The sequence below is a fragment of the Phaethon aethereus genome (assembly GCF_964289735.1).
Source record: "Phaethon aethereus genome assembly, chromosome: 23".
NCBI classification, from domain to species: Eukaryota; Metazoa; Chordata; class Aves; order Phaethontiformes; family Phaethontidae; genus Phaethon; species Phaethon aethereus.
The window spans coordinates 484,046-507,541 of NC_138599.1; the positions used below are offsets into that span (position 1 = coordinate 484,046).

General features: G+C 56.0%; 1 protein-coding gene across 1 annotated transcript in view; it reads right to left on the reverse strand.

Moving 5' to 3' along the window:
- Positions 1–22,226, reverse strand: part of CADM1 (cell adhesion molecule 1) — a gene marked incomplete at both ends in the record, with an annotated part of 155,252 nt that extends 133,026 nt beyond the window's left edge. Inside the window, one exon of the mRNA XM_082010029.1 lies at positions 22,118–22,226. Within this exon, the coding sequence (XP_081866155.1) occupies positions 22,118–22,226 (109 nt within the window). The remainder of the gene's footprint in view (positions 1–22,117) is intronic.
- Positions 22,227–23,496: the final 1,270 nt, after the last annotated feature.

Here is a 23,496-nt window from a genome sequence, read left to right on the forward strand (position 1 = left end):
GGAGCTGCGAAGAGTAACAGCGGGACCGGAAACCAGAATCAGGCGTGAACCTCTCCGCTGCAGAGTAACTTAAGTAAGGCGGCCTAGACGTAGCTTCGCGTTCCTGCCGATCCCGTCACGCAGAGAAGTAGCTTTCAGGGAGGACATCCAGCGCCGCCCTCACGTGAAAGCTCAAACACCGGCTGGACAATTGCAACGGGAACTTGACGTCGGTAACGCTCGCCTGTTGCGAAGCGAGGCTCCGACCGAACCGAAGCGAAACCGCCAGCGGTTCGTGACAGCCGGGAGCCGGGGGGCCCGGCTGTTCGGTAGTCCCCCGACCCCGCCGGCCTCCGCCGCAAGGAGCGCTCCCGAAACGCCCCTCGGTCGTGCGACACGAGACGACCTCTGAATGAGGGCGGCACACCTGGGACGTCCGTCGCGGGGTGGGCTCCCCCCCGCCGCGGCTCGCCCACCCGTTTGTCACTCACGCAGGAAGCTGTTGAAGAGCGCGCACAGCGCCGGACCTCCCGCTGGAATTAAGGAACCCCCGCACCTCAGAAGGACGCGGGGAAGAGCTGGGATCTGCAAAGCTAGGAGGTGCACGGGAACGCGACCGCGCTCCGAGGCGGACTCCCAGCCCTCGTGCACGAGCAGGGGCAGGCCGGGTCGCCGGCCTGGGCAGATGCGTGCAAAGGGACGGGTTCCATTTGCAACGCAGTTAGCGCGCTAAGAATATTCACCCTGCTTCAAAGAAGATAACGAGTTTGTCAAAAAATCCCCTGCGGAAACAAAATTTCACGCGCGCTGGTCTCCAGCGTTTCCCCTGAAGGAACTGCCTTCACCAACCGGGGCATCTTCATCACGTCAACGGCAGCAAGCAAGGAACGCGCGTCCGACCAGCCTAGCGCGCGTCCAGCACCGCGGCTGCTAAGCAGCTTTCGGGTTTATACGTATTTATATGCATATGCATGCATCAACCCGCTAAAGAAACGGATAAACTTGCAGGCTGTTCCCGCGACTTAGTAAGGTCGTAAAAAAAAAATATATATATATATATATATACATAAGCCCCTGAAGAGCGGCATACCGAACGTGAAGCTTAAGTCACTGACAATAAACAAACCCGAACTCCTTTCCCAAAATGGCTGATGAACAGTCTGAGGAAAAAAGGCAGATGTCAAGAGCTGAGATGACTGTACTCACAGATCGCATGCTTTTACGATAACACGCAGATTTGCCGGCAGGGTGGAAGGGCCCCTTATCGAAACCTGAAATAGCAGCCTGAAGCGGACACCGAGCCCACGCCAAGAACAGACTTTGTCAACTTCTCCGAAGGCGAGCCAGCTTCCCTCTGAAGGACCTTTACAAATGTCAACTCATCGGTGACACACCGTAACGCTTTTTAGTAGAAACTAAGCTAACAGCTCGGCAATCCTACATCATCAGATGACGCGGGACTTCTGCCTCCCGTAACGGGGGGGGCGAGAACACTTACAACCGAAGGCTTAGTTGAGTGTTATGGCAACCCAAAGCTAGGATCTTTATTGCTTTCTAAGGAAAACACTAAGAGCAACTGGCAAAGCTTGATAATGCTTAAGCCTCTGTACGGTATATTAACGCTTCCAATGAAACTAGGGTTCTGCCAGTCTTTAAATTACAGCTGCGTGGCAGCAACCGCTGCACCGCCAAAAAGCGCAAAGCGCAAACGAGTCTGTCTAGCTCTAATCCGATAAGTAAAACAAGCAGAGCGACGCCATGTCCCTTCCCCTCAACTTGTATGGTTCAGAGAAGAGTTTGCCTCGCTTGAGGCTAGAAGTATTGCAGCGGGAAGTATTAAAACACATCCGCTACCGCTATACCTACAAACTCCGGGAACGCTAGCAGAGAACCGTCGCTTGCTCCACACGCGAGAGCCTGGCTCAAGTTTCACTCAACGCTTGCACCTTCCGCAAGGTAAGTCAACAAGCGAGGCCTTCAACAGTCACCTGGCAGAAGCCTTATGAAAAACACCTGTGTAGAAACGCACGCATTAAGGCTGCAGACCACCGGGTAGCTGCCAAAAATGACAGAATATTGTACAGTTTACTTATTTCTTTTTAACAGCTCCAATACTCCACCTGAAAAATGGAGCTACAAAATTGGGGATGAAAATTAACCGGTCACACGCGTTTCTCATAGAACCATGCAGCGTGCAGCTGACCCTCGAGCTCCCCAGTCCAAAAAGAGGGCGGAGAGGCGCTGCGGAATAAAGGTCTTAATTACAAGTGTGATGTAGCATAAAACTCTCTTATTACATACCACTACAAACCTGCTTATTAAAGCACGACGGAGCTTTGCGTTTTGCATTCTGCTCTGAACATCGCTGTACGACACAGCTCTTGCCTGACCCTCAGCCTTCTCGGAAGGCACCAAAACAGTTTCTCAAATTTCATGCCATTTCGTGGTTTTACTGGGTCCCTCCCTTCATCCCTCTCTTCTTGTGGTCAAAGGAGGGGGGGAAATTCCATTTTAAGAACAGAACAAGCTTCTCCAGACCCCACTTGTTGTTATACCAACATCAGCAGCAAGCTTAAACCCTCCGCTCGGCAAGCGTGGCCAAGCACGCGGCAGCAGAAAGGCACCCTGTTTAACGGTTGCCCCCGTACTCAACGCGGGGTGTGGGAAGTTTGTCCTGCACCTTGCTCCCCTGACCTCGTGGCAACGCCAGAAGATACCAAGAGTCTTTTCTTCTTTGCCAGGTGAATCCCCAGAGACCTTCCCAGGGCCAGCCTCGTTATCCAAAGCAGGGATTTAAGGCTTTCACTCCCACCACTTGAGCCCACGTCTAAACAAGACTGGCCACCCAAAGAAGGTACTTTAACACCGTTTAATACGTAAACCAGTTTTCAGGGAACTGGAGCAAACGGAGGGGAAGGAAACCACCAGGCTCTATTTACGGATTTCCCTAGGCTACGAAGGCACGTTTTCACTTCCTTCCCGTACAAATATGCCAGCAACGGCTCTCCACTGGGAAGTTACACCTCCATCTTTTCATTCACTTCTGTTCGTGCTCTCCAAGGAGGCAGGGAAGTAGGCTAAATACTTGCATTTTTTTTCTCCAATCACAAAGCATCCTAAAATAAACAGGAGAAGGCTCTGAACCACGAAATACTCTTAAGCGCTTGACACCAAGTTCCCTCCAAGAACTACACAGATTGCATATTCACAGAATACTGTGATTCTTCGCACATTTTCCAGGCCATATTTCCGAGAGTTTGCACAGTTGATTCCAAAATATCGTGCAACATATTATACCACCGGAATAATCAACTGCTTGGCTGGACACACATTGCTCATTTTCTCTTTTCAGTCCAAGTTTCAGGTGATGTTTCTGCGTATTTCCTCCAGCCAAATCAACACTAAAATAGATTTCCTAAATCCCTGTAAAGAGTTTGAACTACTGCTCGTTTCGCACCGAGCATCGGCTCTAGAAAACTACTTCTGGGAGAGTCTCTCAGAAGCCAGTCTGCTGAAAGTCAGCTACTTTTCCAAACTCAACTACAAGAGATCTCCACCCTCTCTGGGCGGGGTGGGGGGCAAATACCTATATGGATATTCCCTGGGTCGCTCCTGTTTCAAGGGAGCTCTCCCTTCAATCCAGAAGGACCCCGGGTCGCGCTTAAGCAGAAGCTGCCCCTTGCGTTCAGCGGACGATGGCCAACTAGTAAGACCAAACAGCGATGTTTATGTGGCCATAAAGCCGGTAGACTCGCTGGTCAGGCTCAAGCTCAAAAGCTCCGAGGCAGAAACAGAAAGTTCAAAGATATGAAAAGAGGCCGTTAACAGAGGAGACGGGGCCTCCGGAGCTCCTCGTGCGAAGGCTGCGTGTCCCGCGGGCCCACGGAGGAACAATGTGCCGCAGATCTACCAGCTGACGGGGAAAATCAGAAAGGGAGCTTCAAGCTTCGCTGTCGGCAACCCGCTCGTGAGACCGGAAGCCTAGAAACCCGGCTTCGTTAGCTGCGCTGCTTACCTAACGACTCCTTCCGGCCCCAAGGCAGCTGACTCCAAGGGCAGAAGACGCTGTCTAGCCATCACGGCCGGCTCCGGTGCCCCGAGCAAGAGCATTTTACCGAAACCAGACCCCGGTTAGAGTGCGCCGAATTGCTGACACAGGTGGCGAGTGCTGTCAGACGCTTTGCATCAGCAGCGTTAGGCTGCGCGCAGTTATGACCACGGGGCTATTTTGTTTTTATGTACAGAGGTTTACTACCACCTTATAAAAGAAGGATTTCCAGAAGGCAAATGGACCGATGTCTCAAAATAGAGTGTTTACATTAACGCTTGGCAAGCAAAGCCCTGCAAACATAGATGAATAGAGATAAGCTATAAAAACACCACGGACATTTACTTGCTGGAATAGTAGCTTGTAATCCAATTTCAAGTCCTTCTGCCAAGTGTTACACACAGCATCTTTGTGTATGATGATTCCAGTCCTAGTCCCCCACCGCCCCTCAGCGAAGATTAGCCAACAAGAAGAAACGGCAATTCAGAAAGAACGCTCCATTTAAAAAGCCATTTAAATGGGAAGTTATGATCTGGGTATATCGGAACCCACTGTCCTTCCATTTGCGGAAACATTAAAAGAGCAGGAGAGGACAATAAATACTGCCTGAGCAGCAGACGGGGATGCCGGAATAAGGGCGGAAAAACAAACCTTTCCACACCTTTCTGTTGTTAACGGCGAACAAATAGGCTTTCCCTACCTTCCAAGGGCTCACCAGAGCCTTGCCGAAGGAATGACTGCTTTGTAATTAAACTCGTCTGCTCGTTTCACACACCGTACACCAAGAGCAAAGTCGCAGGAAGCCAAGAGCCTTCGAGCTAGCTGGCCCAAAACGAGTCGGAGAAGGCACCTCGCGTGGCAGAGTCACCAGCCAACAGGTCAGCAGGCAGCAGCGCGCTGACCCGGAGCCACGCGCGGACGGGAGCTGCGCCGAGAGCCGACTTTCACCGCACACACAGGCTGGCAATACCGACACTTTGCAAAATCCTGACGGAGCTTTAAAAGCAGGAGAGGGAGCGGAAGACAAAACAAACGGTTCCGCCAACCAGCCATAGCCGGAGCGGAAAACCTCGAGAGGGGCTTCAACTGACTGTTCCCTGCAGGAACGTCGAACACCCAACCCTTTCGAGCTCTGGAGGCAAAGTTTAACGGACGCGTTTAGTTGGCACGACACGTACCGGGACCAGCGGGTGCAACCCCGCGCTCTGCTGCCGTTAGACCAGGAACGGGGGCGATCCAGCTCTAGGCGCTGGCTTTGCTCTAGAGACTTCCAGACTTTCGGACGCTGTTCTGATGGCCCCGAGTGCGCTGGGTTTGGGGGTTTTTAACGCACGAAGCCATATTTTTAAAGCTTCCGTCTGATTTCATCTGGTGCACGGGAAGAATTCTTCCATTTGATTTTAGTTTGACACAACATAGGAAAGATCCATAATTGAGTTAATCACTCGGCATATAAACAAAGAAGCCTCTTGAGAACCAGAGAGCAACACGTACATGTATTTGCAATGCATAAGAGGATTTTTTTTTTTTTTTTTTTTAAATGGTAACAATGCAATCTATTCAGTGTGAAGAGTCTGTGAGGCCAATTAAATACTTTGGGTTCCATAATTATAATTGCAGTAATGAATGGAAAGGAGCATTACAGCCTGCGCAACGCAGTTCCTGTTCAATTCAATGATTCAGTTCTTGTCTGCTTTCAGCTAACCTTTTGTGTCTCTTCATATCAGATCTTGCAGATTACTTTCAGAGTATAATAAAAATATCCCCCAAATATCCCAGGTAATGTAATACATTAAGCATCCTTTGATTATGCCTACACGCGATCTACAGGAGGGATTCTGCATTAAACGGGTAACGTTCGCATTTATTCATTACAGACGTTAACGAAAATTCAGAGGGGCCCAGGGCACCATCCGAACACCCTGGGGCAAGCCCGCGATGACAGGGGAAAGCCGAAACCGGATCTCCTGGCGTTTTTTGAGGTTTTCTCCCCCTTTGAAAAAGCCCTTCGTGATCGCCCCTCGCCTGGGAAAGCGGTTCCAGCGAGGGGGGAGCCCGCCTCACGTAGCTCCCGGCAGCCTACCAGCAGCTTTTATCCACCGCGTGCCTGCAGAGATCGGCCTTAGGAAACCGAAGAGCTACTCCCAAAGAAGTTAAGCCAAAACCGCCCCGTTTCCACTCAGAAAAGCAAGACCTACCTCTTTGTCTGGTCGGTTCCGGCTGGTCGGGCTGGGCTTTTTGCCAAATATTCTTACGGTTCCCCTAACCCTAATGCCTACCCTTCGCTGCATTCAATGTATTTTGACAATGAGTCACCTTACAGGAATCCCTTAACTTTTGAGTATTTCCAAATACACCAGAGCAGAGGTAGATTTCCGTGTGTGCGTCCCGTGTCGCCGCCGCCGCCCCCCCCCCCCCCCCCCCCCGGAGAACTACCATCCTTGGTAAACCTTCCCCATGACCTCTCATACCCAAGAGGTAGTATTTGGCATACGAACTTATTTTTATATCCCCTGACGCCTGCCCGACCACAATTCCCTGATGGTTGGCCCACGGGTGTCAGAAGGGAATTAGGCATCGCAGAAATACCAAGGAGAAACCAGCTTCTTCCCCTCCCTTTCTATATCGCTAGTGTATTCTCAGGTTTGGTAGGGAAAGCGACCGCACCATCCACGCGCGCAGCAAGTACGCTAAAAGCGTTAGACCCGAACCTCGGGCTTCGGAAAGAAGGTGACCCGGACCGCGCAGGGACCACGGGAGCTTCGTCCTGATGCCACGGTCGTTTAAACATGGTTGAAAAACCTGCAGCTGACACACACGCACCTCGCGCTTCTGAAGGAACTGCGATTTCTCCAGTCACCCGCAGTGCGCTGCTCCTCCGTCTCCAAGATTTAAAGCCTCGCTGACCAAGGCTACAGGCAACCTTTACATTGAACCAATTCGCAAAGTCAAATATCTCACCCGTTTAGTCTGGTTTCGGTGAACAGGATGCTCCCTAAGCAGGCCAGGAGGCTGCGACTGCAGGGACTCGACGGCAGAGACGCGCAACGATGCTGGAGGAGAGATCTAAGTTTCCCTGTTTTGCTTTAAAAATATATTCAGCCGGCCACAATTTACTGAAAAAGGATTGCTTCCTCGCTCCCCCCAACCAGCCACGAATCTCTTTAGAGAGAACGTTACATTACACCCATCATAGGTTTATGCAACACAGCGCATATTTGATATGTTAGTCATGTCTCCAAAGCATCCTTTCCTTCATTTCCTAAGCTTCAGAGAAGCTCATTCTCCCTGAAAGAGAAAAGGGTTAACGCTGGGCCAGAGCTGCACGTGCACCGATTTCCCCATTTGGCTTGAGGAAATGAATACAAGAGATTTAAGCAAATCCAGTTTTATGAATTCAAAACTTCAGACGGTGCTCGCAAGACAGCAAAGCAACATCCTTCACAGGCTCCTAGGGAGAGGGAAAAGTTAATTCTGTTGATGGGAGGCCCAAAAGAGGCAGATCCTAATCTGGGTGAGTTAAAAAAAAAAAAAAAAAAAAAGAAAAAATCTCCCCCATCGACAACAAATGGGACCTGGAGTACGGTGGCACTACAGCGATTTATTACAAACCTGAGGAGACAATGAAACCCACCTCCTTCCTCATGATTACAACCGAGAGGCTTTTGCACTGTCGGCGCTCATCAGGATCTGCTCTGAAGATCTGATCGCCCGTGCCAACAAAAGCCCTGCGCGTCGCGGCAAAGCAAACACGCTAGCTGGCCCCCTTACAGGGTTTCTGCTTTCTCTTCTCACCGCCACAGATAAATATTCCGCGTGCAAAGCGGCACGCTGGGCTTCAGCAGCGGCTCGGGCTGGACCACGGACTTTCACCCCCAGCTCTGCCGGGGCCGCTTTGCGGAAGGGCAGCCAGCCTGCACCCCAGCTCACGCAAGATCGTGGAAAAAAACAGCTTTTAGAAAACCGTCCGAAACCGCTGCCTGCCTCCAGAGCTCCAAGAAGCTCAGCTGGGCATCGCATCGACCCGAGCACAGCTTCCCGTTACCCGCATCTACAGCTCTTTCTGTCCGTCTTCCGTATTTTTCAGAAAGAGACCCTTTAAGCCTCCCTACCCTCGCCTGGTTGAGGAAGGCTCATCAAGGGTCGAAAGGTAAGATCGCTAATTACTCCGCTTTCACACTCACCGCCTTCTAAGGAACAAATCAGAATTTGTCATCCGGAATTTAACACGGCTTACCAACAGCCGCACGCAGCCGCGTATGTGCCTGCAATTCATAGGGACCTGTAAAAGCTCCGACGCTGCCACAATCTGGCCTGAGAGCGCGCGCGCACGGACACATTAGTTGACATTTCCTGTTGACTGAATTAGAGCATCTTTTAATGAGGCTCACTTCAAAATCATTTTAAATCCATTTGCTCATGTCAACACCAATGTACTCAGCATTATCTACCAATTAGTAAACCGGAAAGTATTCTTCAGATAATCTAAAAACTCGGTAAAATATTCAACGTGTCATTCATTTACCACAAACTGCCCTATAAAAGCAAATTACTGGAACCAGCTGTCACAAAGCAACCGGTGTCTAAGGACAGAGCGCTTTTTAAACCCAGGGCTTTCCACAACGCCTCTAAGGCGTTAATACTCGACATCACGTCTTCATCTCCTGCCGAACTCGGTCATCCCAAATGCTGCCCGTGTCCCAAAAGAGTAGGCGAAGGAATTGAATGTAAGTATAAACTGGCGTTTATATACCGTCAGGGGGATGCAGATCGCTCCGTCTTGGAGCACAGAAGGACGTCTCGCCGGCCAGAGGCGAGAGCCAGGACGGGGTTCGCCCTTCGGAAGGACCCAACGCCCGGGCTTTCGCCTTCCGGCTCCTCGGAAGCATCCCGGTGTTGAAGACGCAGTATGGTGAAGGAGAGGCTCGTGACCCGAACCATCAGGCGTCTCCTCAGGTGTCCAGTTCGGGAAGCCTCGCCTGCCAGTCCGGGCTTACTCGAGATTGCCAGATTAAGCGACGGGAAGGGATTTTCCACAAGATCAGGTTGGCAGGGATCTCGAACGCCTCTCTACTTCCAAGCCAAAGCCAGCGAACCGGTGCCAGGGCTGCAGCTCAGGTAAGGGCGCGTTGCCAGCCCCGCGCCCGCCCAGCCAAGGACTGCTCTAGAAGGATTTCCAGCCCAGCAAAAGCCGGCCGGCAGCAGCCTTGGGGCCGCCGGCCGGCCCCGAGCCGCTCCAGGCAAGTCTCGCCCAACGCCTGTACAGCCGTGGTCTCGGCGGAGCGAAGATCGCTCCCCAGCCACGGCAGCAAACACCGGGACCACCCCGAACGGTCCGCCCTCGCCACCTCCCTGCGAGGGGCTGAGCGGACCTGCGGGCTTTTCAAATATTCGTCGCCCAGAGAAGCCAAAAGCCCAAAAAGCAGGAGCGGCCAAGGCCGGGCAAGCTGTCCTACGCAACCCGCCGTTCCGATACCGCAACACAGTACTCTGCTTTCCAACTGCGCTACTCGTCAGCATCGTCCGTCCCGTTGCTCATCAATTCGACAAAATTCGCCGCTTTACGATAGCTCTTCCGCTTGAGACCCCCCGAACCCCCGAAGAATCCCACCCACGCGTTTGACAGGACCACCCTGAAGAGGACACGGCGTCGGGGCGGCGCTTGAGCCGCGATGCCCGTGCGACGACGCCCCGGCCCGAAGGATCGTCGCTGCAGGGAAACGCAGGAGGGTTCGTCAAGGCAGCAGCCCAAGCGCCGGAGCCACTTCTGTCCCAATTAGCACTCTGCCATCAGGCACCGACGAAGAAGCCGTCAGGAAAGCCGAATGACTCTCACAAGGAATGAGTCTTGCGACACGGGTCATACCTCAAGAACGCCTATGTATTTGCCTTGGATTCAGGTTGATTAAGCCAGCCGCGGCAATCTGCCTCAGCAAATTAATGCCACAACAGCCCGAGAATTATACAGTAACCAGGGGAGGAACACGGACCCCGGCCCGAAGCGCGCCGCAGTAGGTGGGGAGGAAACCAACCTTTCCCATCGGGTTAAAATCCTGTCATCCGTTAGGATCTCGAATTACTGTACGCAAATTGTGATAGTTTAAAGGTATTCGTAAAATTCCAGTTTCAAAGTCCACGAATATTGAAAAATGCTTAAGTGCCGAGTTAAACGACAATTTTCAAAACACACTAAGGAGATCTGATCGTAACAAACCGGTCCCGTGAAATGCCCTATCTATCATCAACTTTTTAATTACCAATTGATCAACATGTAGACAGTGTAATAGCTTTCAGCTTTTAATTACTGAACTATCAAAATTCCAACCAAAAAAGGAACCTCCAGAGATGAAACTGTAATGCTTGATTATTCATTGCTACATAATGAATGATTTGTTTTTAAACAAGATGTCAAGTTCCTCATGTAATCCATCTGGATGCGTGACTCCGCAAAGCTTACGCTGCCCATACTAAGTACTCGGGGCTCCTATTCTCCCTTTTCTCCCCACCCCACAAGTGAGGGTTCTTTGGGTTTTCCCCCCCTTAAGGCAAAACAGTCCTGAATCAAGGGGCTGAAAGGCCAACAAGCTGCCAAACTGCGCTACGGATCCAGACAAGCCGCTCCGTCTCCCACCAAAGGGACAGCTTTTGCCTGGGAGGGAACAGATATTCCTTCCAACTTGTCTGTACTCCCGACGAAGCCGCTCTCAACCGAGGAACGCACGCCCCGAGCAGCGGGCAAGGAAGCGCGGCTGCTCATCTCGCACCTACCGTGCTGTTAAGAAAAACCAGTGCCAGAAGAACGGGGATGCGGCTCCCAGGTTTCCTCCACCGAGCCTCAGCCGTAGCGAGATACCAGTCTTTCAACGTTTGTATTACACACAAAAAGCACATCGGGGCGGGGAGAGTTTTTTAACCTCGTAACCGTTTCCACCTAAAATTACCCCCAAACCTCACATCACGCCCCCCAAAGTTCCATTTCCGCTGGCCGAAGGCGCAAGAACCAGAGATTTTCGGCGACGTGAAGACGCGTCCCCAGGCTGCGGAGAGCCCTCTAACAACCCGCGTCCCCCGGAGCGGGTTTGGCCGAGCCCGGGCTTTCCGCATTTGGAGAGACGTTTCCCAGAAATACTGCTTTGCAAGAGCGAGGGGTCTAGGGGGGTATGTGAAGCGTCCGGGAAGTAACGCTTGTTCGACAACGGTAGCGCAAGCAGAGCGCATTAAGTCAATTAAAAAGAAAGTACCAGCAAATAACGCGTTCGTTCCTTCAACCCCGGTGGCGACAATTAACGCCGCACGCCCCGAGCCCCTTGTGTGTAACCTTACAGACGCCTAAAAAAAGGGAAAAAAAAAAACCTTTTGTTTTCCCCGTCGTTACAGCCTCAGAACCCCGGTCGTTGCCAGACGACACCCGACAATCCTTCCCCAAAAAACGCACCCACTCCGGCCGCGCCGAGGGTTTGATTTCCACACGGAAACCAGGAGCTCGTTTCACGCGCCTCCCTTGGGAAGCTGCTTGTACGCAGGGCTAGCACAGATTTGCACGTAAGAAATTCAGCAATCAGTCCAGTAGCTGTAAGCACTTATGACAACAATATCTATCAACACTTACCATATTTACAACTAAATCATGTAAATACAAGTCAGCTCTCCTCTGCATGCTGATAATCCGGGCGAGCGAAGGCTGAAAAAAGCCACTCCAAGAGGAGACTAAACCTACAAAACGGTGCACGGCGAGAAACGCATACCGGTAGCGCTGGCAAAATCGCCGAAGGGGCTCCCCGGCCCCGGTCTACGCCGTACCGGCAGTAATTCGTGCACAACAGCTGCTCAGAGCGTGGCTCCTATTCCGCAGGATCCCTGTATTTTCCAGGAAAATGGGGACAAGCGGCTTCGCTACCTACTCTCTTGCCCGCCTTTGAACTCCTCGTGAATCCTAGGAACCAACCTGAAATGAAAAGGTACGGTTTTCAGAGGTGCTTTTCTCCCCCCGCTAAGATTTACCCGTTTATTATGCTTATTAAGCTGACAAAAAAAAGACTCCTCAGCTGCTCCATTCAAACGCAACTTCTGCGGAGGTTTAGGCAAGCGACTTCCCAGTCGTTTATAAATCAACTGAGCGAGGAAAAGTTATTCTGTAAGTAATTTGATTTTTTGGCACCGCAAAAATACCGAGTTAGTAAAACGCGCACATTGTTTTGGATCGCATCTTTAACGGACGCCAGCTTCTTCGACTGCTGCAAAGGCATTTTATTTAAAGAGAAGGAGAGCCCCGTCTCCAAAGGTTTCCCCACGAATTCCGCGGCAGCTTGCAGCGCGAGGTTCATCCTTGGGGCAGCGGAACCCAGCAGAAGCAGGGAACGACCCGCGCCGGTTTTACCGGCACCCCCCTCGTCTCTGCCCTCCCACCGATGCCCCCGTCAATTCCGACGCAAAACCCTTTCGTCCCTACCGGCAAAGCCCACTCGACCGGCCAGTCCGCCGGGCTCTCCGCAGGAAGAGAGGCAGGCGACCAGGCTTAAAATACCTTACTAACCCTCGCTTTTATTCACCGCAGGACAGCTTAAGCTACTCCCTACTTTAGGACGGGATTTGTACATGAAAACGGGGAGAAGACGGGAGAACGGTACCGGCAGCCACGGGAAACCGGGGCAGACTCACGGCGAAGACCGTTGCAAGGGGCGGCTACCGGTGCCGTGGCGTTTCGTACCCAAAATCTCCACGGCCCAACGCCTCCCGGAAGACTGCGCCGCGTTTTAGGGCCCGTTCTTTGCACGTACCGCAGGTTTCTTTAAGCAGCTGAAGGTGCCCGACCCTCTGGACGTGCAACGCTGTCCTGCCGACACCGTCTCGCTGCACGTGGCCGTGCGGCCCCTGAAGATTCGTTGCAGGAGTTAATAGAAACGCCGGACTCACACCGGCGACGCACCCCCGTCGCCTACGGGCGCTTATTTTCGTTCTCTTTCCCCGCCTTGGCAGCCTTACACGTAAACCCAAAGAAGTCAGATTTTGGGGGGGGTGCGGTGCACGGGTGGGAAGGAGAGGCGGAAACAGTGGGTTGTGAATACGACGAGTAGTCCGCAAGACATTTATTCTTACAAGGAATTAAAAAAAAAAAAAGAAGTCATTCCATAGGAAACACTGAAATGATATTTAAGGGGAGCTCTCACTGAAGACAACCTCCCCCACCTCAAACAGGAACGACATCAACAGATCTCAAGGCAGCCTCAACCTCAAGACAACCTGTCCGACCTCAAGACAAACTTGAAAAAGTACCCCCAAACCAGACAGCTTTATCTGACATATCCCACACACCTTCCGGGGCTGCGTTCCACGCGCATCACGCCGTCTTAACATACTTGAAAGTTTGAGATGCAATTTACTCAAGGGAGCCTGGAGGAGTCATCTTACAATCATGCATCTGAAATTCTCCCGCAACGATTTAAAAGCTACATCACTGGTTTTGCTATAAACCCGCTGCTTCCGGGGCTCTACACCTTCCCGTGTAGCAATAAACGATTTGCCTCCAAGTACTTTCTCTATTTCTCGTCCGCAAGTTTCTCCCCCTTCGCCTGAAGATGTCCGAAGGGAAGAGTGTTAATCTCCCATCTATCCCGCTTTAATCTTTGCTCTTTCCGAGAAAAGATGCGACTGCGCTTCACCCGCTGAAGAAGCGATACCTGGCAGTTATGGATTCAGAGAGAGTTGATTAAACGTGTACGTTCTGTTAAAGATTACATAGAACGATTAACAGCGTAAGACCTTTAAATCGAACGAGAAGCTGTTAACGTGGGCAGAGCTCAAAACCCTCAGCATGGGAGTCACTTTTAGTAGTTCTGTCTGCTAGGTTAATGAGTGACCCCTCTTCCGGAGCCACTTTCAGACCAGAAGCTCAGCAAGGAGGAGGAAAACCAGTCCTTAAGTGCGATACGGCAGCGAACAGCAGCCGTGCATCGTGACCTGCCTGTAGGCACGCTCTCGTACGGACACGGCACAAGCCTCGGCTTTGAGCAGCCGGTAAACTGTTGGAAAACGAAGGTCAGAAGCAAACGGTTAAGTGACAAAAGAGAAATCACCCTCGGTTTTTACACGCCGAGAAGAATCGCCTGTGCATCCACGCTCCAGCGGTGACTACTGACAAGAAGCAGGAGCAAGTTCGACGGGTGCTGCCTCATCCCCTACCACGAGTCGCTGTAAGCGTCCACGAGGGACAGGGACGGCACGCCGCCGGACGAACCACCCCTGCTCCGGCCGGGGACCCCCGCTTCCCCCTCCAACTATAGCCTCTGCTCAACCGCAAATCAAAACGCTCCCGCGCAGCGAGTTAATTTGCGCCTCCGTCAGCCGGTACGCGCTTAGGAACCGCGCGTAGTTTCTCCAGACCCGGCACGGCACGGCACAAACCGAAAAGAATCAATCTGCCGAGAGAACCGGAGCTGCTGCCAAGCAGACCTAGATTCTCCCCGACACCGTGTAAGTGCTTCGGGTGGCAAGCAGGGCTTTCGCGTCGCTTCGCTCCTGCTGCACCCGTCCTGAAAAAGCAGGCTTGCTCCCGACAGTCCTAACGAACCCAAACCATCCTCCGCAAGCTCCCTTTGACAGAGCCGACGCTCGCTTGACGAGCATTCACGGGTCTGATGTTTGTCAACCAGCCTTCCACCCAACGCCACGAAGCCCGGTCGGGCTGTCGTCAGGGAGCAGTAACGACAAACGGCATCGCTCGGGCGACAAGCAACATTCCGAAGTCATCCAGAAGCTTTCCCCCAATTACGGCAGGAAGAAAGATCTAGGCACGAATGCTTTCGAAGAACTGCTGGCACCTAAAGCGACGCGGCACACTTTCTTGTTAAAAAGAGCTCACGCGGCGCGTGGCAGCACCTCTCCCTAAGTCAGCTAAGAAGAGCATCTGATTTTATACAGGCTGGGGAAAGCGGGGGGGGGGGGGGGGGCAACTCTTAAGAGCTTCTCTGCTCCTGCTGAAGTCCTCCGATGTTAGAACCCAGGTCCACATTAGCTAATGGGGATAAAGATATCAGAGAGGCAAGTAACGGGAGCGCAAACAGATAGCTCAGATCACGTCTTCAAGCGAAACAGCCCAGAACGCGAATCCAAAAAACAACAAGCTACAGCAACAGTTCTCCAAGTGCGAGTATTTTAGGTCTCCGGTGCAACAAACCCAATTAGAATTAGCCGACCGACCTCAAAACCTGACTCCAAGGAGTGACGCAGGGTTTCTGCGTTTGTCCTGTGTGCTTAAAGCGACTTGGGTTTGTCCCACGTCAACTTCCCCGCACCGATGGATGGCAAGCGGTCACGATGACCATGACAGTGGTCAACGGCATAACCAAATGACGAATGACAATGATCAACGGCATAACGAAACGCCTCACCTGAAGCGGTGACGTAAAAGACCCCGTCAGCATCGTCTAGAGCAGCGCTCCCGAAAGCAAGCCACCTTACCCGCAGCGTCCAGCAAGAAGTTCAGCATCACCTTCTGCTTTAGGAAAGCGAAGACGACAACGCCTGCCACTCTTCTCCAAACCTCAGACGACTGAGCTAATCCAGGCAAAAGGCCTGAGCAAACACAACTGCGTGACCAAAGGCATCGCCGCTTCGCAACGCTGCGGGGTCGCGACCGCTTCGACGCCACGGAGCACCGAGAACATTGAGGGCCGGGGCGGACGTCCACGTGCCTCCAGCCAGCGCAGAGACAAGAGGGGAAGGCTTTGCGCTTGCGCCGTAAACCGGGGCCGGCAGCTCTTCCCCCCGGCTCTGACCCAGCCGTACAATTTCAAAGCCCGTCGACGGGAAGGTCCGGGAGGAGAGGAGAGGCCTTTATTTCAGCGCCTTAGCCCAGGCTAAGGCTGCACCAAGAAAGTTTTCTTTCGAGCCCAGTCTTAGCAGAGCCCGGCTCCACTGTAACCCCAGCTCCAAAGCCTCGCATGGCTGAGATTTAAAAGCCGTCTGCGAGGGAAGCTGCCAGGCAGCCTCATTTCAAAAACAGAAAAGCGGCAACAAGCAGTTTCTCATGCTCGATCCGATTACTCTGATCTCTCTTTTGATGCTGCAGACTGAGACTCGTACTTCTATTCCTGCACGGGGGGGGAGCCGGGGAGGGAGGGGAACGTCACTTTGCTGCTCGGTATTTCCTTCTTCCCCGTCGCGCTTCGGAGAAGGGGTACAGACCGCAGAGCGCCGGAATCAAGTGGACGCGGGGTCTGGGATGCGCCCGCCTCCCAGGCGGAGATGTCACGCCGGCCGGCGGCACCCGCGGTCCCCAGCCAGCCACCGCCCGCCGCGCCGGCGCTCCGAGACCTCGCTCGCCGGCGCTTGCCGCGTCCCGACGGGGTCTCACGCTGCCCGTGAAAGGCTGGAAACAAAAAGCTGTGTTTCCGCATCGAATTTCGAGACGTCTTAGGTCCCAGCTCACGAGGGTCATCACGTTTTGGATTAGCGCTCGAGTGCCCCTTTGCGAACGGGGGACCACCGCTGCCAGAGTCCACCCCGGAGAAGACCCCTAGACTCGAGATGGCTTGGGGAACGCAATGGCGTTTCCACGCCGGTAGCAGATCCCCGAAGAGATTGTAAGTCACATTCAAGCGCTTGCTCACGCTGCTAAAAAAGGACGCAACGAGATCAGAGAGGTTCGTTCGCGGCCGTAACCTGAACCCAGGGTTGTATAAAGCCGACGCTTGTCAAGCCCGAGCGTGACGTTAAGGAGGCGACGCCGGCCCGCAGGCATCCTTGGCTCCGACAGCTACGCTGGCTGCTCCGCAGGTAGAGATCACCGTCCCCCAGCGCTCCGCCGCTGAGCCAAGGACCCCAGAAAGCGTCGTACGAGCGCCGCGGTTTTGCCGTCCTGCAAAGAAGAATCGAGCCAGTACCGTAAGCGCTCAGGGCGAACTTCACAGCTGGCCTTGGCAGAGAAAGGAAGCGTCTAATGCAACCGCTTCCCGCTCGCCAAGCGTACACCGGGGTTTTTAAAAGCGCTCCCCATCGGGCACCGCCGAGAGCCCGTGTTCTCCGCGCCGCCGGCACTCGACCGGCGCTGCCGCTAAGAGGAGGGGAAGGGGCGAGACGGACGCCGTCGCCTGGGCAGGGCCCACAAAAATGGGCAGCGCTACTTCAGAAGGGAGAACGACCAAGCCAGACCCGTCGTGAGCCTGCCGGAAGGCAGCGCCTACGCGGGCGACGGTCGGCAAACTGACAACGCCGAGAAGCTGCCAGCGTTTCCAGCGGCAAGAAAACACCCGAAAAATCAAAACGAACGAGAGTTTTATCCCAGCTAAGCTACAGCCCGCAAAAGTTTTCTATTTCTGAGCAGAGAGAAGCGCTTAAGCGTCGCTTTGATCCTTTATACTGGCATCTTAGTGGGGTCTCAAGTCTTAGAAGAGATTCACCTTGAGAATTCGGTAAGGTCAGAATGTTGCTAACGCTCAAGTTCTCAAACCACAGAAGATCGTACTCAATTAAAACCAAACCGCAGGGTAAAAATAGCACGCCGGCCCAACCCTACGAAGGGATATCATTGATTTAAAATAACTAGGCGTGCAGGCCACCAAAAGTTCCTGGCGCAGCATAGCCGAGTGTTTCAGCTACAACAAGAAAGCCACCGACCGCGTCCGGCGGGCGAGGACGTGGTTAGAGCTGGGCACCGATTACGAGAACCACCGCTGCTCCTCCTGCATTTTTATCGCTCGCTACAACATACTTGGAGCGGGCGAGCTGCAATGACCTCAACGGCAGGTTTTTCAAGGGTCCCGCGCAGCCCCGCACGGCACGCTCCGCGGGGCTCCCCAACAACCCCCTCCGTCGCCGCAGCAAGACGTAAGGCAAGACGACGCACGAGAGCGCGGGAGACAACACGCCGGACGGGTACCGAGCACGGGAGAAAAGAGAGTAACTGTTACCACGGCAGAAAAAAAAAAAAGGCTGCGTGAAACCAGGCGGATCCCGGTCGCGTGCAGGCAAGGCTCCTTCCGCGCTTACCAGGTAAAAACCGGAATACCTAAATTCAGCCCACGGCTCAACCACAAACACCGTCTCACCTCGGAGCGGCGCGGGCCAGCCGCCGCGCGCCCCAGCCGGCAAGCTGCCCCGTGCTTCCCTTGCCAGAGCTTTGACTGAAGCCTCGTGGCGTTTCCCTTCAAAAAAAACCCACCTGCCACACGTGCAAAAAAACACCCTTTCGCAGCAGCACCCTCCCCTCGAAGGCAAGCACGCCAAAGCGTCCAAGCCAGCGCTGGACGACCTTCAAAGCGTTCCGCGGTGGAGCTCCCCCCGTTAACCACGACAGCGGCTGCTAGCTGCAGCATGCAATTAAATCTCCAGGAAAGAGACTGATTTATGAAACTTAAACAAGTACATACCACTCGTAATTACAGCATTCCACCTAGGGTCTCTCCTTCATTGCGGGTTTCCAAAGAGAGCTTCTTTATTTAGCGCCGGTGGGTTTGCACCGCCGGAGAACAGCACGCAATAGTCCCCGGAGAAACAGAGACAACTTTTTTTTTTTTTTTTTTTTTTTAAATTTATTTCCACCCCCCCGCCCCGACGTAGCATCCAGTTTCTCAGAAGAGATACAGATTGCACGTCCAGCTTTGCTTTGTACTCTTAAACCGCTGCGTAAGTATTTACTTACTGGCCGACTTCCAGCTACAGCGAACGCCGCAGACTCGCAGCCCGCGCTGCTCTCGCAGCCTCCGGAGCCTGCTAAAACCCCGTCTCCCTGAACCACAGAAGGAAACTTAACTTTTTGGATACGGGGAGCCCCTGCGTTCAAAGCAGAAGCGCTGCCGGACGCTAGCAAAAAAGCGAAGGGGCGCAGGTTGCCAAAACCCCTTTTAAAAGAAGTACGACAACAATCCCTAGAAAAACCGGCGCTGAAGAGAAACATCCAGAAAAACCTGCCTACGCACGGTAGCGGGAAGCGTTTTTTCGGAGCAAACGCGCTCTTAGGAGCGTTTCAACAGACGACGTATCCAGGCTGAAGGGAGCCTTTTGCTGCGGGTGGCCTCGGGCAGGCGCAGGGTTAAAGAGCTGACCCATTTTCAGTCCGGCAAGAGGGCAGAGACCGGTCCCCGTGCCACCGTCCCCGTGCCATCGCCCCGCCGACCCTGCCTTTCGCTCCGCCGCGGCCGGGGAGAGGCACGCCGAGCCACCGCGCCTTACCGACCGGGGGCCGCCTGGCCACAAAGCCTTCTTTATTTACGCGCCCAGCAACGAGGGCGACAGGCAAACAAAGAAAACGGCGAGGCAGCGTCAGCGAAGCGGCGGCCGGCGAGGCCCGGGGCTCCCGGAGGAGCGGAACTCCTCTCTCCAGCCCCCCGTCGGCACAGCCGCCGCCGCGCCGAGGAGCACCCCCGGGGCCGGTAAATAACGCTGACGGTCCGCGCGGATCGCCGAGCGGAGCCCGCTTCCCAGCCTTCCCGTCTTCGGGAGCCTCCTTGGCAGTGGCTTCCCAGCCAGATTGTCGTGCTTGTAAACCCGCGCTCGCCTGCCTACACGCAAGACAAATGAGCCCAAGCTGCAACCCAGATGGATTACTGTATTTACCAGCCCCTTCTCGCATCGCACCGCACCGCTCCGCCGGCGTCCGCGTCGCGTGCAGCACGCAGCCGCGCGGCTTTCAGCGCGAGAGCTCAGCCGAGCCCGAGCGAAGCCGCTGCGGATCGGAAGGCTCCTCTTGCTTCGCGCACAAAGGCTCCTTTAGAAACTCGCCCGGCGTTTACAAAGCGGCCCGGCTTACCACGGCCTCGGCGGGAGCCCTCGCCGCGCGCCGGTGGGTCCTCCTCGGGCCTGCCGCGTACGGGGCTCCTTTGACGCCAGCAGAGACGGAGACTACGGCGGCGGCGACCGCGTCTCGTCCAGCCCGTCGCACCTCTGCGCCGCGGCCGGCTTGCGGCCCGACGCCGTCTCTAAACACCTCCCGCGGCTTCAGCTGAAAAGTTATTCTTTCTAAACGGCCGTGCGATACCGCTCTGCGGCCTCAGACAGACGCTGCGTTCCAGCCCGGCGCTGGCTGCTTCTCAGCGTTAGCTGAAATCGTTCCTCGGCTCCCTCCCGACTTCACAGGGGTGTTATGAAGTTTAATCAACCGTAAAGCATTGAGACCTGATAAAAAGGCGCCGCAGAAACGCACAGATTCGGCTCGAGTTACCGGCTCAGCTTAAGCCAGGACCGAGCGTCGCCCATCGCCGTTCCGACGACTCCCGCTTAAAAGCGGGCAGCCGTGCCATCGCGACAGGCTCCGAGGCACGCGCTGGATCACGGGGTGCCGCCGCCGCAGCGACACGGCACCCGCACCGGCGCGCCTGGGGTGGCAAGCCCTACGGCAGACGCAACGACGGCTCCCTGCAATCGGCGCCAGCCGTCACCGCCACGGCGCTGCCAAGATTACCAAAGCTAATGAATCGAGAGCTTGGAAAAGGTGGGAAAAAACAGAGAGGTGGAAAAAAAAAAAAAAAAAAAGATGAGTTCTTCGGCCTTCGGGAAACGTTGTGGAAAAGGCATTACGGCAGGAGGTCTAGGATTTTATCCCCCGATTTGCAAGACAGCACCAAAACCAGGAGGCGGCTATCTTCCACCAACAGCGTCGCCATCTCAATTCACGCCGCGCGGTGCTTTTCACCGCTGGAAAACCCCGACCGCGTAGGTCAGGCACCGCCGGTTTAATTCAGCCCGCAAGCCTGCTTTTGTCTCTCTTCGGCTGCTTCGCTCTCCTACATCGCGTCGCTACGCCCGGGGAGCGACGGGCTTGCCCTACCGGAGCACCGTACCGGCCTTTAGCTACAAACAGCTCTCAAAACGGAGGATTGCGAACGCGAGGCGAGGCGTTAAGACAGCAAAACAAAGAGCGGAGGCGGCTTCCCTGCAACGGGGCTTTATTTTTAATTCAGGAGCCTTTCAACGAAGGGGTCTCCGGCTCAGACCGGCGGGCGATTCGCGAGCGCCGAGCTCGACCCAAGCCCCAGCGCCGCAAAAAGCACCTTGCGACAAAACATCTGAGAAACTAGGAGGAGAACTCGCCGACCGCGTAAACATCTGGGCGGCTGCTGCGAGGCGCCGACGAGCCGTACCGAAGCGACGCGAGCGTTTTCCCCGGCTTGCGACGAAAGGAGCCGGCGCCGAGGGCTCGCTTCCACCGCGCCCGGCCACCCTCAGCGGGACGAATTCGGGGAACGGAGTCACCCTTCGGGGAGTCACCCTTCGGGACCCCCGAAGACAGATGGGCGCGCCGCCACGAAACGGGGGCGGCTTTCGCCGCCGGGGCCGGCCTTGGGGCCGAAGCTCCCCGGCCCCCTTCGGAGGACGCCGATCGCTCGCAGCGGGGGCCAGCGATCCGAAAACGTTACCGGCCGCCCCCCAAAAAGGCCACCGGGGAAGACCGTACAACACGCCTGTGAATAAAGCTCTTTGTTCGGCCGAGCCGCCCGCTCCTTTATCCCCCCCTTTTCCCATTTCAGCTAAATTCAACAGATCGCTCAATGGCCTTCTTGTTCCTCCCCAAACGTCCCGGGCGAGCCGCGCTCGCTCCTCCGGCCGCGCCAGCCCGTAAATGGAGCCTTGTGCCTCCCCAGCGACGCGCCGCAAATACAAAGCGGCGCTAGGGAGGGGGCGGCGGGTCACAGCCACCAGCCGCCGGGGCCGGTCCCTCCCCGTGGCCCCTCGCCCGGGCGCGGGGCCCCCCGCAGCGGCGCCGGCTCGGGGAGTCGGGCGCCCCGGCGGCAAGGCCCCCCGCCGCCCGCGGGGGACGAGCGCCCCGCAGCTCGCCGCCGGCTCCGCACCGCTCCCGCGGGCAGCGCCCCGCCGCAATTACTTCTCCGGGGCTCGGCCGGGTTTTAGCTTTTTTAACGGGGAGGCCGAGCCCGCGGGCGCGGGGAGAAGCCGCTGCCATGGTAACCGGCTGCCCGCCCCCGGCGCCGCTGCCCGGGACCCCGGGGCGGGGGCGAGCCCCGGACCCCGCCGCTGCCGCCCGGGCGCCGCTCCCGCCCCCCCGCTCCCCGCTCCCCGCTCCCCCCCCCGCCCCAGGCCCCGGCGGCGCTCCGGGGCGCCCCCCCGCGGCCGGGGCGCGCGGCGGCGGACTCGCCCTACCTCTGGGGATGACGGCGGCGGCGGAGAGGAGCAGCAGCAGCAGCGGCAGGAGGCCCGGGGCGCCGCCGCCGCGCGCCGCGGGGCCGCTGGGCTGGGCGCGACCCGCCATCTCCGGCACCTGCTCGGCTCTGCCCGCCGCGCCGGCACCCAGCGCCCGCGCGCGCCCCTAATGAGATGCGCGCGCGCGTCAGCGCGGGGGCGGGGGCGGGGCGAGGCGCGGGCCCCGCCCCTCCGCCAGGGGCCGGGGGTAAAGTGCCGCCCGCGGAGAGAAGCGCGGCGGGGGACGCGGCGCGGCGGCACCCGGGGCGGGGCGGGGCAGGGGGAGCACGGCCAGAGCAAGGCTCAGCGCCCCCCCCTTTCCCAGCACCCCTCTCTCCCGGTGCCCCCCCCCCCCCAGCCCCCCGCCGCCCCCAGGCCGCTGGAGGCGGTGTTGAGCCTTCCCCGGCCCGGGGTGGGGGGGCGCGGAGAAGCGGGCGCCCGGCGGCGGGAGGGGCGAAAAAAATCCGCCTTTTCTGCCCGTTTGCCCCCGCGCGAGGCTGCCGACGCGGTTTAAATGAGTAAACGGAGCCGTAAACCCCAACGGCGGCTAAGCCGCGCCTAATCGGTTGGGACGAGGCCCACACACACACACCCCCCCCCCGCCATGCCAAAAATGCCCCTCACCGAGGGTGTCAAACAGTTCTGACGTCATTAATGAGGTCATGCCAAGCTGACCCCAGGCCGGCGAGGCGCCGGTTGAACCTTATGGCCCTGGCTTCTGCCAAGCCTCGTGTTGAAACCTCTCGGGGCCCGCGGGGAGGCACCTGTGGCGCGCGGGACCGCCGACGCCGCCGGATCCCGGGAGAACGCACGGGGCGGCTCCGGCGGCACGGCCGCCGCGCATCCCCACCACCACCCGGGCCGGCTACCGGGCCAGCCCGCCTCTCCGGTCCATAGCCGTGCCCAAACGGCTTCCCGCCCCGCTGGGCGAGTGCCGCCGACGCAAGGCTTCGGGCCGCGCGTCGCGTAACCAAGCCGGGCTTAGCCCCAGAAAGCCTTGGAGGTGGCCCGTGACGCCCAAGTCCCTCCTCTCCGGCAGGAGCGGAGCGCCGGCAAACGCTCCGTTCGCCACCGTGTCCTCGGGCACCCGGCTGCCCCGCTTGGCTCCGTTTAATTACACGGCTTAGACCCTTTCGTAGAATATCGCGCGTCGCGACCCACCGCTGCTCAGACATCAAACGGAAAGACGACCCGCATTAACTAAAAAGGTTTGTAATAATTTAAGTATTCAGAGGGCGCAGAACAATAAGTAGCAGGAAATACCACTTGCATAATAAATATCAATATCACAACAGCTAAAAGAAACCGTGACAAATTATCCGCTGCTAAATGACCGGGAG